The 12,778-nt window shown below is 45.0% G+C and overlaps 1 protein-coding gene across 1 annotated transcript; it reads left to right on the top strand.

Moving 5' to 3' along the window:
* Positions 1–99: 99 nt before the first annotated feature.
* Positions 100–8,329, top strand: LOC124030133 (interleukin-21 receptor-like). The gene is made up of 7 exons (XM_046341606.1): positions 100–211; positions 432–540; positions 751–938; positions 1,443–1,582; positions 1,690–1,861; positions 7,381–7,462; positions 8,114–8,329. Exons 1-7 carry the CDS (start codon positions 154–156, stop codon positions 8,232–8,234), a joined length of 870 nt encoding a protein of 289 aa, XP_046197562.1. The 5' UTR covers positions 100–153; the 3' UTR covers positions 8,235–8,329.
* Positions 8,330–12,778: the final 4,449 nt, after the last annotated feature.

The raw sequence follows: 12,778 nt of genomic DNA, 5'->3' as shown, positions 1-12,778 counted from the left end.
CAGTACTATATATTTGTTTCATACACTTCCAGTAATAGTTATTTTATTTCAAGAAATGAACAACACAAGGACATATGTGATTTATTGTTTTTCAGGCTTTTAGGTGCCATTGATGATCTCAGTTATCGAGCAGAACAGTCCATTGTTGCCCTCATGGCTGTGAAACAACAGCTAATCAGCTCACTGGTGTTGTGTTACCTGATTCAATATGGTTGAATCTTTTCTCATCTATTATTTGTGCTATATATTGTATTGATTTTCAAGTTATGCATTTTCTCAAACACATAGCTAGTATGTGTAGTAATTAGTTAGATTAGCAGGAAATGTTTTACCACATCAGGGTACCAGCAGAGCCTTATATAGACTATGAGTCTGGGTACCATGGCACTGGCATCACACTGACCACATCATCCTTTTTCCTGCATTCACAGTTGCATGTTTCTGCAATGTCACCTGCACCACAGACTACAGTACATCCCTGAACTGTTCCTGCTCAGGCACAGTGCCCTCGTCTCCCATTCTCCTTGAGGCAGAGTGCAGGTACACACTGTTCTCTATCACTGCTGTGTGTCTGGCCTTGCGCCAATAGATTTAAGAGAACACATGTATACATATTTATGTACTGTACAGTTTAAACATATCATTTTAATAAAAACATCTTAATGTTAAATAAACCTTTTCATATTTGTTTTGTTTTTTGTTTTGCAAAAGCTGTATTTGAATATTATAATCACTCTTCTCTTTTTTCAGAGATTCTGAAGACCAAGTGAATGATAGCTGTGAAATAACACCCTCACAAAGCTGGTGTATAATACAACCAGAAGATTTTTTCATGTTAATATCCACTGACACTACTTGCACTGCAAGAGTAAAACACACAGGAAATGAAGACAAAATGAAAACGGATGACTCAACTGACTGGAAATTGTATAAATTAGGTAAGTGGAGTAGACCTATGTCTTAGGATGGTTTGTACTTTCCCCTGAACATTGCCTCTGATTCGGTGACAAGATATGGCATGAATAAGAAGTGTCTATTGTTAGCAGTATGGTCATCTTATCAGCCATTCTGCTGTGACAAATTATTTTCAGCAGTTTTGAACTTTGCACAGCTTTGAAATGACAGTGTTGAACAGTCTTTACAATGAGGGTTATTGTGTGATGTGGACTGAGTGTCTTGGGTTCATATATATATATATATATATATATATATATATTTGTAAGTCGCTCTGGATAAGAGCGTCTGCTAAATGACTTAAATGTAAATGTAAATATATATATATATATATATATATATATATATATATATATATATATATATATATATATATCACCCGCATTTGAAAGCTAATATGGTACAAATGATTGAGCTTTGTGCACTTGAATCCATGCCTTTTTCATATAATGGTTCCAACCCAAGCTTCTCTGCCTTTTCTTCCATAGTGAAGCCGCAGCATCCAGTCTATGTACAAGTGACAGAGAACATTGACAGCTACAACATCACTTGGCAGATGGATGAAAACATTTACCTTGATAAATTCTTAATGTACAGGGTGCGGATTACAACACATAACTATTTAAAGGTAAACAAAATATATTTACAATGTTACATGTTTCCAATCAAATATTACAGTATGTGAAATACCAGGTCCCCCAAATTGTTAAATATAAGTTTTCTTTTGACCTACAGGATCCAGTCTATTACCCTGTAAGAGAAGACCAGAAGTACCTAGTGCTAAACAGCCTTCAACTGCAACCAGGAACTGAGTATGTGGCAAATGTTCAGGCCTCAGTGAACCCTGTGTGTAACTACCAAGGTCCCTGGAGTGAATGGAGCTCCACCGTAGAATGGAGGACTACAGGTACATCAATGCAGCAAGTTTAGATTTAACTGATCTGCGTTGTCAGGACCCGGGTCTCCGGAGTGAGAAACAGTCACTTAACCAACTGAGCCACGAATAGTCTGCAGAACCCAGAAGATGAGGCAGACACAGCAGTACTTGAGACGGTGTATTTAATGAAGTAAAAAGTGAAGTTCTTCAGGAAAACATGTAAGTCCACAACCTCAAAAGGAATTCCACAAGAACAAAGGTAATCCTCCAAGACAAAAAGGTAAATCCACAAGGTGGAAGGTATAGCACAAAAAGCCTCAAAAGATACTCAAAAACAAACAAACAAGAACAAAAAACAGAATTCCACAAGAGAGTCCACCGGGATCAACAAGAGTTCACAGAGTACTAGGGCTGGGTGCTAAAATACAAACACAGAGCAAAGAACTGAGGAAAACAAAGGGTTTAAATACAATCAGGGGAAACGAGGCACAGGTGCAAATAATAATTGGGATCAAGGGAAAACAAAAGGTCAAAAGGCATAATGGGGGCATCTAGTGACCAAAAACAGGAACAACCCTGGCCAAATCCTGACAGAATCCACCCCCCTAGGAACGGATCCTGGACGTTACTACCAGCTCTCAGGGTGGAGGGCCCTGAACTGACGAATGAGGTCAGGGTCCAGTATGTCTTTGGCAGGAACCCAGGAGCGCTCCTCGGGACCGTAGCCTTCCCAGTCCACCAGATACTGCCAGGACCGCTGCACCCGGCGGGAATCCAGTATCCGATGGACGGTATAAGCCGGCTGGCCTCCAATGACACGAGACGGAGGGGGAGGTCTGTCTGCCGGAACAAGGGGAGAAAAAACAACAGGTTTTAATAAGGAAATGTGAAACGTGGGATTAATCTTAAGGGATCTGGGTAAGTGTAGGCGATAAGAAACTGGGTTAACTCTCCTGGCAACCTTAAAGGGACCGATGTATTTTTGGGACAGCTTGCGAGACTCCACCCGTAGTGGTAAATCTCTTGTGGAGAGCCAGACTCTCTGGCCGGGCGCAGGGTAGGCCCGGGACGGCGACGTCTGTTGGCTTGTTGTTGGTACCTCTGTAAAGGAACGCATAAGATTAAGACGGGTCTTCCTCCACATAAGCCGACAGCGTCTGACGAACTTCAAGGCTGAAGGCACTCTGACTTCTGCCTCCTGGTCCAGGGAACAATGGAGGGGCATAGCCAAACTGACACTCGTGCGGGGACATACCAGTGGAGGAGGAGCGCAAGGTGTTGTGCGCGTATTCGGCCCAAACAATGAAGGACGACCATGTGGACGGGTTGTTACGAGTCATACATCGGAGGGTGGTTTCCAGCTCTTGATTCATCCTCTCTGTTTGGCCGTTGGACTCCGGATGGTACCCTGAAGATAGACTGGCAGAAGCCCCCATGAGTTAGCAGAAGGCCTTCCAAAACCTAGAGGCGAACTGGGGACCTCTGTCAGAAACCATATCTTGAGGAATGCCGAAGACTCGGAACACATGATTAATTACCAACTCAGCCGTTTCCTTGGCAGAAGATAACTTAGTCAGAGGGACGAACCTGGCCGCCTTAGAAAACCTGTCGATTATGACTAGGATAGTAGTATTGCCATGGGATGGAGGAAGGCCAGTAATAAAGTCCAACGAGATATGGGACCAGGGTCTGTGGGGAACAGGTAAAGGGTGAAGGAGTCCTTGCGGGCGGAGGTGAGAAGATTTGCCCTGGCAGCACACGGGGCAGGCATTGACGAAAGTGGCAATGTCTTCTCTTATGGTAGGCCACCAGAACTTACGCTGGATGAACTCCAAGGTACGACCTACGCCCGGGTGACAGGTGAGGCGAGAGGAGTGCCCCCACAGAAGGACCTGAGTCCTCACTGCCATGGGGACAAACAACCGATTGTCAGGACCTCCTTTCGGGTCCGGTTCAATAGCTTGAGCTCGTCTCACGGTATCCTCAACTTGCCACGAGATCGGAGCCACGATCTTAGCAGCAGGAAGGACAGGCATGTCCGTGTCATCTCGAATGGCAGGAGCGTAGACTCGGGACAGGGCATCCGGTTTGAGATTCTTCGACCCGGGCCGATAGGTGAGGATAAACTGGAATCGATTGAAGAAAAGAGACCATCTAGCTTATCTAGAGTTCAACCGCTTCGCCTGCTGGATATACTCCAGATTTTTGTGGTCCGTAAGCACTTGAAACGGGTGAGAAGCCCCTTCGAGCCAGTGTCTCCATTCCTTCAATGCCATCTTAACCGCTAGGAGTTCACGATCCCCCACATCGTAGTTCCTCTCAGCCGGGGTAAGCCAGTGTGAGAAGAAAGAGCACGGATGAAGCTTCTTGTCTTCACCCCTCTGAGACAGGACAGCTCCAACACCAACCTCTGAGGCATCTACCTCCACCACAAACGGTTCATCCGTAGTCGGTAGTATCAGGATGGGAGCAGATAGGACACGCTGCTTGAGTCCTTGGAAGGCCGTCTCAGGTTCTCTTCCCCACAAAAACCTTGCATTGCCACCCTTGGTTAAAGCTGAAAGAGGGGCTGCCACCAAGCTGAAGTTCTTGATGAACTTGCGGTAAAAGTTAGTGAAGCCCAAGAAACGCTGAACTTCCTTAACGGATTTGGGGGTGGGCCAATCCGCTACCGCCCCTACCTTCCTGGGGTCCATTTGGTCTCAACCGGGTTCCACTACAAATCCCAGGAATTGTACTCCGGATGAATGGAATTCACATTTTTCCGGCTTAACGTACAGATGGCTGTCAAGAAGGCGTTTGAGTACTTGTCTGACATGCTTTGTGTGTTCTTGAAGAGAGCTCGAAAAGATGAGGATGTCATCCAAGTAAACGAACACAAATATGTTAAGCATATCCCTAAGCACATCGTTTATGAGCGCTTGGAACACCGCTGGGGCGTTGGTCAGGCCGAAGGGCATCACCAATTATTCATAGTGACCAGTAGGCGTGTTGAAAGCGGTCTTCCACTCGTCACCAGGTCTGATCCGCACAAGATGGTATGCGTTCTGCAGGTCAAGCTTAGTGAAAACAACTGCTTCCTGGAGCAGCTCGAAGGCTGTGGCCATAAGGGGTAGCGGGTAACGGTTACGGACGGTTATGGCATTGAGTCCCCGGTAGTCGATGCAAGGACGTAATCCACCGTCTTTCTTGGCCACAAAGAAAAACCCTGCTCCTGCCGGGGAGGTGGATGGATGCATGAGGCCTGCTTCCAGAGCGTCCTTGATGTAGGTATCCATAGCAGCTCGTTCGGGTGGAGATAGGGAAAGATCCGACCCCTGGGGGGCAAGTGCCCGGAAACAGTTCGATGGGGCAATCATAAGGTCTATGGGGTGGTAGCATGGTGGCCCTCTGTTTGCTAAATACCAGTTTGAGGTCATGGTAACACTCAGGAACTCGGGTCAGGTCGATGGATTCTAAAGACTCGGGAGTAGAACTCGGGGAATTCGTGAAAATACAAGTAGCTTGGCACGTAGGACCCCACTGCTTGATAGTGCCCACAGACCAGTCGATGTGAGGGTTATGGCTGTGAAGCCAGGGGTATCCAAGGACGAGAGGGAACTCGGAACAGGAGATCAAATGAAAGTTCATCAATTCCTGGTGTTGTGAAACTGAAAGTCACAAGGAGGTAGTGACATGAGTGACAAGTCCAGATCCCAAAGGGCTTCCATCCAATGTAGTAACCCTCATGGGGTCACTGAGAGGTTCAGAGGGAACGCCATTCTCCTTCGCCCAGACACCATCCATGAAGTTACCTGCGGCTCCAGAGTCTACCAAGGCTTGAAGGTGAAGCTTGTGGTTGTCCCAGGAAAGGATGACTGGAATGAGCAGACGGGAGTTGGACGGATGGGAGGAGGTTATGTTTCCCGTTACAGTTCCCCCCGGTCTGTACGGGACAGAGCGTTTCCCTGGAGCCGGGACACGTGGAACGGAAATGGCCCGGTTTGCCGCAATATAGACAGCGTCGCTCCTCATCCGGCGGTCTCTCTCAGCCTGGGAGATGCGTCCAATCTGCATGGGTTCCGGTGGAGCCAGCGAGGATAATGGTGGGGACTCGGAGCTGGGACTGATAGGGGCTAGAGGTCTACGGTTGAGTTCTCTCTCTCTCAGACGCTGGTCAATGCGTGAGGCCAACTTGATCAGGGACTCGAGATTGTCCGGTGGTTCCCGAGTGGCCAGTTCATCTTGGATAGTGTCGGAAAGGCCTTTCAGAAAGCACACCGTGAGCGCCTCGTTGTTCCAGCCACTCGCTGCTGCCACCGTGCGGAACTGGATGGCATAGTCCGTCACGCTGCGCCGACCTTGGTGGAGAGTCAGGAGCTCTTTGGCTGAGTCAGGACTACTGCTTGGGCCTTGAAACACTCATTTGAATTCCTCAGCAAAGGCAGAGTAGCTGGCACAGCAGGAACTATGGGCATCCCACACAGCAGTAGCCCAGGCCAGGGCTTTTTCCGACAGCAGGGTGATGATATATGCGATCTTAGACCGGTCGGTGGGGAACGACGAGGGTTGCAGCTCGAAGGAGAGAGAACATTGGGTGAGAAACCCTTTACAAGCACTTGGATGACCTGAGAACCGTTGGGGAGGTGGAAGACGAGGTTCAGCCAGAGGGTTAACTGCCATGGGTATGTGAATCTGAGGTACTGGGACGGGAACTGTTGGCGGGGTAAGTCGATCAGATATCTGCTTTATGGACGTCAGCATCTCCGACAGAAGATGAGAATGTCTAGCCATTAAGGCCTCTTGCTGAACCAGGGCGGCTTCGTGGCGTTGGACAGTCTCCTGGTGGTGGGACAGCATGGCAACAAGGTCCTGGGAACTGGCTGCCTCTGGATTCATTTTTTGGCTCTGTGTTTCTGTCAGGACCCGGTTACAAACCCGGGTCTCCGGAGTGAGAAACAGTCACTTAACCAACTGAGCCACGAATAGTCAGCAGAACCCAGAAGATGAGGCAGACACAGCAGTACTTGAGACGGTGTATTTAATGAAGTAAAAAGTGAAGTTCTTCAGGAAAACATGTAAGTCCACAACCTCAAAAGGAATTCCACAAGAACAAAGGTAATCCTCCAAGACAAAAAGGTAAATCCACAAGGTGGAAGGTATAGCACAAAAAGCCTCAAAAGACACTCAAAAACAAACAAACAAGAACAAAAAAACAGAATTCCACATGAGAGTCCACCGGGATCAACAAGAGATCACAGAGTACTAGGGCTGGGTGCTAACATACAAACACAGAGCAAAGAACTGAGGAAAACAAAGGGTTTAAATACAATCAGGGGAAACGAGGCACAGGTGCAAATAATAATGGGGATCAAGGGAAAACAAAAGGTCAAAAGGCACAATGGGGGCATCTATTGACCAAAAACCGGAACAACCCTGGCCAAATCCTGACATGCGTCACATGCTTTACCTGGGTATATTGGATTGGGACTTAATTTTTCATGTTATAGTAATGTATGAAATGGAGTAAAAATGTTCTCTCTTTCTATACACTATGTGTATTTTTACAGAAGGGAATGCTAAGTTAGGGTGTCAGTGGCCCGTTTTACTGACCATTCTCCTCTGTTTGATCCTGTGCTGCCTCTTTAAAATGTGAGTATTCCTTATTTATGATCATTCAGGTAACAGTAACTGTTTGTGTTTGCTAAGCATTTTCGATCAGACACCAACTTGTATCCTCAATTTCTTCAGGTCTGCCAATAAATGAAATGTTCTAGCATGGTCACCATCATACGTGCTACATCCAACTTCTCTGACTATCGTCAGATGCCCTGAACAAACACAACAGTTGGCTAAAGCACAAATTGATCTGCGACCAGGCTAGAAATGTTCAGCCTCTTGGTGTTTTTATAGAAAGCGTGAATACACTATACACTTTCCTGGCATAACCTCCCACATACACAGAAACCACAGCTGATGCTCTTTACTTGCAGATACACAATGTACATATAGGGGTGAGAAGACACAGGAAGTCAGAGCTGCTTCTACATTATTATTATACCAAACCTAATCCATGATAGCGCTGTGGTTAGTTTTGCACCTACATTATTAGTATACCACTCACCCTATAAAACATTATAACACCTGCATAGAGAGAAATTCCATCCTCCCAGAAATTAAAATAATATTTGTGAAGACCTGAATAGTTCTGCTTATGTCACTTTCACATAGATTACAATCACATATATTTTCCTTTGTGAAAGCAACCTGTTTGTCACTTGCCTCCACATCTCTTCCCTGCAGATTGTGGCTGAAGAGGCTACACTTGATGAACTATTCCCCAAGCCCAGAGGACTTTTTCAAACCTCTCTACCACACATATGGAGGGGATTTTAAGGTAAAAATACAGGCAAAAAAAAACTAATTGTGTCTGTGGGACTTGTTCTAAACCCCTCCAGCAGGTGTTACCTATAGGGGGAACTTCAGCATGGCCAGCAATGGGACTTTCTCATAATCAAATCCTGCAATGACTACACATATGAGGGGGGGCATTATAATGACTCAGTCTGCAGGGGCTTCAAGGGCTTGCTTTCAACTCATATGTGGGTAGATGCTCAGTAGACATTGAGCTTATGTATTACATCACAGCAGTACCCCCCCCCCCCCCATCCCCCAATGGAAAATACCACAGGTAGAAATCTAAACTAAGATGTTTGCTAGGGTTATATTTAAATATTTTCCCCTTAGAGGAGTATTTTATAAATATTCCAGAAAGGTAACCACTTATCTTTTCAGATTTGCCTTTTTATGTATTATTTACAAAACAGTTGACACTCTTATGAATGGGTAATATCCACTATGCTTAGTGAATAGTAAAAACATGTAATTTTTAAATGTAAAATGTTTTGCCTTTTAATTTGGCATGAATACAACCAGTCATGATGTTTTCGTCTGATTAACCAGGTTTGTATCCAACGTTTTTATGCGGGTATAGTACGTCAGATAAAAATGTAATGACAGGCCTGGTGGAAACAGTAAACGTTTACAAATGTCGACGAAACAAAATATGCTAGACAAGGTGAGATATTTTTGTGTCGGTAAAATGAATTATGCCAGAAATGTCGTTGGATACGCTTTTATGTGCAAATATTGATACCATCATTTCGAAGTAAACTTGGAGTCACGCGATGACGTGTTGTGCGTTCCTCCCACTATGACTTGATGGGAAAGCATGCAGTTTAGTTTATTAAACTACAGATTAAATATATTATGATTAACTTCACAGGGTGGTGAAAGTGCAATTGTTTAATAATCTCGCTCTTTTGTCCATATAATCTCATCATGTTGGCTATACGTGCGCTCTAGCCAGCAGCGTGCTGGCAAGAGCAGTGAGTAGATCCCAACTGTGGGGGAACTTCGGCCTTCAATTTACTCTTGAAAGCTGTAACAGTAGAATGCAAAAGGAATGATTTTGGAAATGGGTACTGCATCATCAGTTTTCCTCTTGTAATGTCAGTCATTGCATACCTTGGAGAGCTATTTTGTAACTTGTTATAAATGTCCATATCAACAACTCAATGTCAGCTAACGTTTTTTTTTGCTAGGTTTTTTAGCCCATGTATTTTGTATTAATGTTCTAGTCACTCAAATATCACATGCATACTGATTAGACATGGCAAAATTTATATAATTACAAAAAAATGAGCTTTAAAACTGCTAAATGCTCTCTGCAACCCATGACAAAATGTGTAGAATTTCAGGAAATAATGACAGTTTGTGTCTTGAATAGTGCTTGTGCACAAAGAAATAGACGTGGGGGGCGCGGGATGTTTCCCAATGTTGGATGGGGTGGGGCACTGAGTGAAGACGTTTGGGAACCCCTGTGCTCGATCGCACGTATCCATTTTGGGCATTTAGCAGACACTCTTATCCAGAGTGATTTACATGAGCAATTAGGGTTAAGTGCGTTGTTCAAGGGTACATCGACCGATTTTTCAAATAGTAGATTTAGGGGATTTGAACCAATGCTCTTAACCGCTCCGCTACCTGAAATTATCACGCAAATTATTTTGTGAGAAAACCATGAGTTGAAAATGCGATGGAAACTTTTACAATTATTTGTATGTGCACTACACCATCACGCACATACTTTTATATGCAACAAGTCAATTTGATGGAAACATCTCTGGTTTTCACAATGCGCATATTTGTTTTATGCGGATTCGCATGAAGATCTGTAGCCAATTTCTTCAAAAATGTAGGCTACTTGCGCACGTTTGTCCACAAACATAAACCCAGCATCAAAACAGTGCACTGTGCACCCGCCATTTGGTCTACTCTTGTAGCCTGATGCGTCTTGCTGCCCACCCGTATTTCGGTCTCGGTCTCCGCCAGTCATCTCTGCCTTGGCAAAATGTCATTGTTCACATCGAATCACACAGTATTTTGGAGCAATGTAAATTCGCTCATTTCTATTGCGACTGACAGGCGGCAACGATAAAATGTGGTGTAATAGCCTACAGTTTTCTGGCCATCTTCATTTAAATTATTGTGATGGGCTCATGTTTTACCGATATGGCATAATGCCACTATTTATTTTGCTGGTAATCTGTACCGGACCATGTCAGTTTACTTTCACCCCTGACTATAATTAAACTGTCAACTGCAGTAATCTTAATTTGTAAATATTTGTATGAACATAACAAGATTCAACAACTGAGATAAACTGAACAAGTTCCACAGACATGTGACTAACCAAATTGGAATAATGTGTCCCTGAACAAAGGGGGGCAGAACGACAGATTTGTACCTTGTCAGCTCGGGGGTTTGAACTCGCAACCTTCCGGTTACTAGTCCAACGCTCTAACCACTAAGTACTGCAGTGCATCTCCTCCTCATGGACTGCACCAAATTTGCCAGTTTTTGCTGTGAGATGTTACCCCACTCCACCAAGACACCTGCAAGTTCCCAGACATTTCTGGGGGGAATGGCCCTAGCCCTCACCCTCCGATCCAACAGGTCCCAGACGTGCTCAATGGGATTGAGATCCGGGCTCTTTGCTGGCCATGGCAGAACACTAACATTCCTGTTTTGCCGGAAATCACGCACAGAATGAGCAGTATGGCTGGTGGCATTGTCATGCTGGAGGGTCATGCCAGGATGAGCCTGCGGAAAGAGTACCACGTGAGGAGGGAGGATGTCTTCCCTGTAATGCACAGCATTGAGATTGCCTGCAATGACAACAAGCTCAGTCCGATGATGCTGTGACACACCGCCCCAGACCATGACGGACCCTCCACCTCCAAATCAATCCCGCTCCAGAGTACAGGCCTTGGTGTATCGCTCATTCCTTTGACGATAAATGTGAATCCAACCATCACCCCTGGTGAGACGAAACAGCGACTCGCCAGTGAAAAGCACTTTTTGCCAGTCCTGTCTGGTCCAGCGAAGGTGGATTTGTGCTCATAGGTGACGTTGTTGCCGGTGATCTTTGGTGAGGACCTGCCTTACAAAAGGCCTACAAGCCCTCAGTCTAGCCTCTCTCAGCCTACAGTCTGAGCACTGATGGAGGGATTGTGCGTTCCTGGTGTAACTCGAGCAGTTTTTGTTGCCATCCTGTACCTGTCCCGCAGGTGTAATGTTCGGATGTACCCGATCCTGTGCAGTTGTTATTACACGTGGTCTGCCACTGCGAGGACGATCGGCTGTCCGTCCTGTCTCCCTGTAGCGCTGTCTTAGGCGTCTCACAGTACGCACATTGTAATTTATTGCCCTGGCCACATCTGCAGTCCTCATGCCTCCTTGCAGCATGCCTAAGGCACATTCAAGCAGATGAGCAGGGACCCTGGGCATCTTTCTTTTGGTGTTTTACAGAGTCAGTAGAAAGGCCTCTTTAGTGTCCTAAGTTTTCATAACTGTGACCCTAATTGCCTACAGTTAAGAGAGTTTAATGAATTTTGAAAATAATAATGGGAAGATGTTGCACAATCCAGGTGTGGAAAGATCTTAGAGACTTACCCAGAAAGACTCACAGCTACAATCACACAGTTGATCATGTATGCACAGTTGATAAATGAGGCCCCTGATGATAGAAGCACCTTTGGTGGTGATTACAGTATTGACTCAGGAATGTAAATGAGATATTTATGTATTTAATTTATATTTTTTATCAAAAATGTATGAAAATGTGTTTTCACTTTGTCATTATTGAGGCATTACGTGTAGATGGGTGAGTAAAACATATATTTTATCCATTTTGAAATCATGCTGTATCAAAGGGTATGAATATTTTCTGAAGGCACTGTATGTGAAAAAAGTAGGTTTTATTGGAAACATACAATGCTATGCCTATAATAAAATGAACAGACATTAACCCCTATTGCTCAGCCCCGATATCTAGGTACCTCAACCCACTAACCCTACACCCAATTACCCCACACCCCAGACCTGTTACCCCAATGCCCTTACCCTAAGACCCACATGCCAATACCCTAATATTGATACAATTTAGTCCGGATTCACCTGTATCCTAGCCATATAAGCCCTATTTCTTACCCATGGACCACAGTTCCTTTTCCAAAATACCTCATCCTGTTACTTGCTTATCTCAGCCCTTTTCCCCACTTTGCCTAGACCATTGAAGTACCAGTGTACCCCACCTTCCCTCCATATGGAGCATACCGAAGGGCCCGTTAGTAGGGAAGTCTGCTGATTACGCCGAACATCCGCTCGTTTAACTAAGGCTAGGTTAAAGCTAGGCCTGTATTCCCCAAGTATTCCGCTATAATTTCATAGATCAACTCATAATACAGTGGTATAACACATGTGCCCAAACCCCATTCACTTTTATTCCTACACAAGCTTGCTGCCAGAAAGGATTTGAATAGGCAAATAGACATCCATCCAGACCCATTAGCTGTATGAGCCTTGTGTATCCCTACACCCCATTACTCATAAAGTAAACCCATG

The sequence above is a fragment of the Oncorhynchus gorbuscha genome, unplaced genomic scaffold, assembly GCF_021184085.1.
Source record: "Oncorhynchus gorbuscha isolate QuinsamMale2020 ecotype Even-year unplaced genomic scaffold, OgorEven_v1.0 Un_scaffold_9391, whole genome shotgun sequence".
Lineage (NCBI taxonomy): Eukaryota > Metazoa > Chordata > Actinopteri > Salmoniformes > Salmonidae > Oncorhynchus > Oncorhynchus gorbuscha.
The sequence above is the reverse complement of the archived record's forward strand: the minus strand, read 5'-3'. Positions and strand labels throughout refer to the sequence as shown.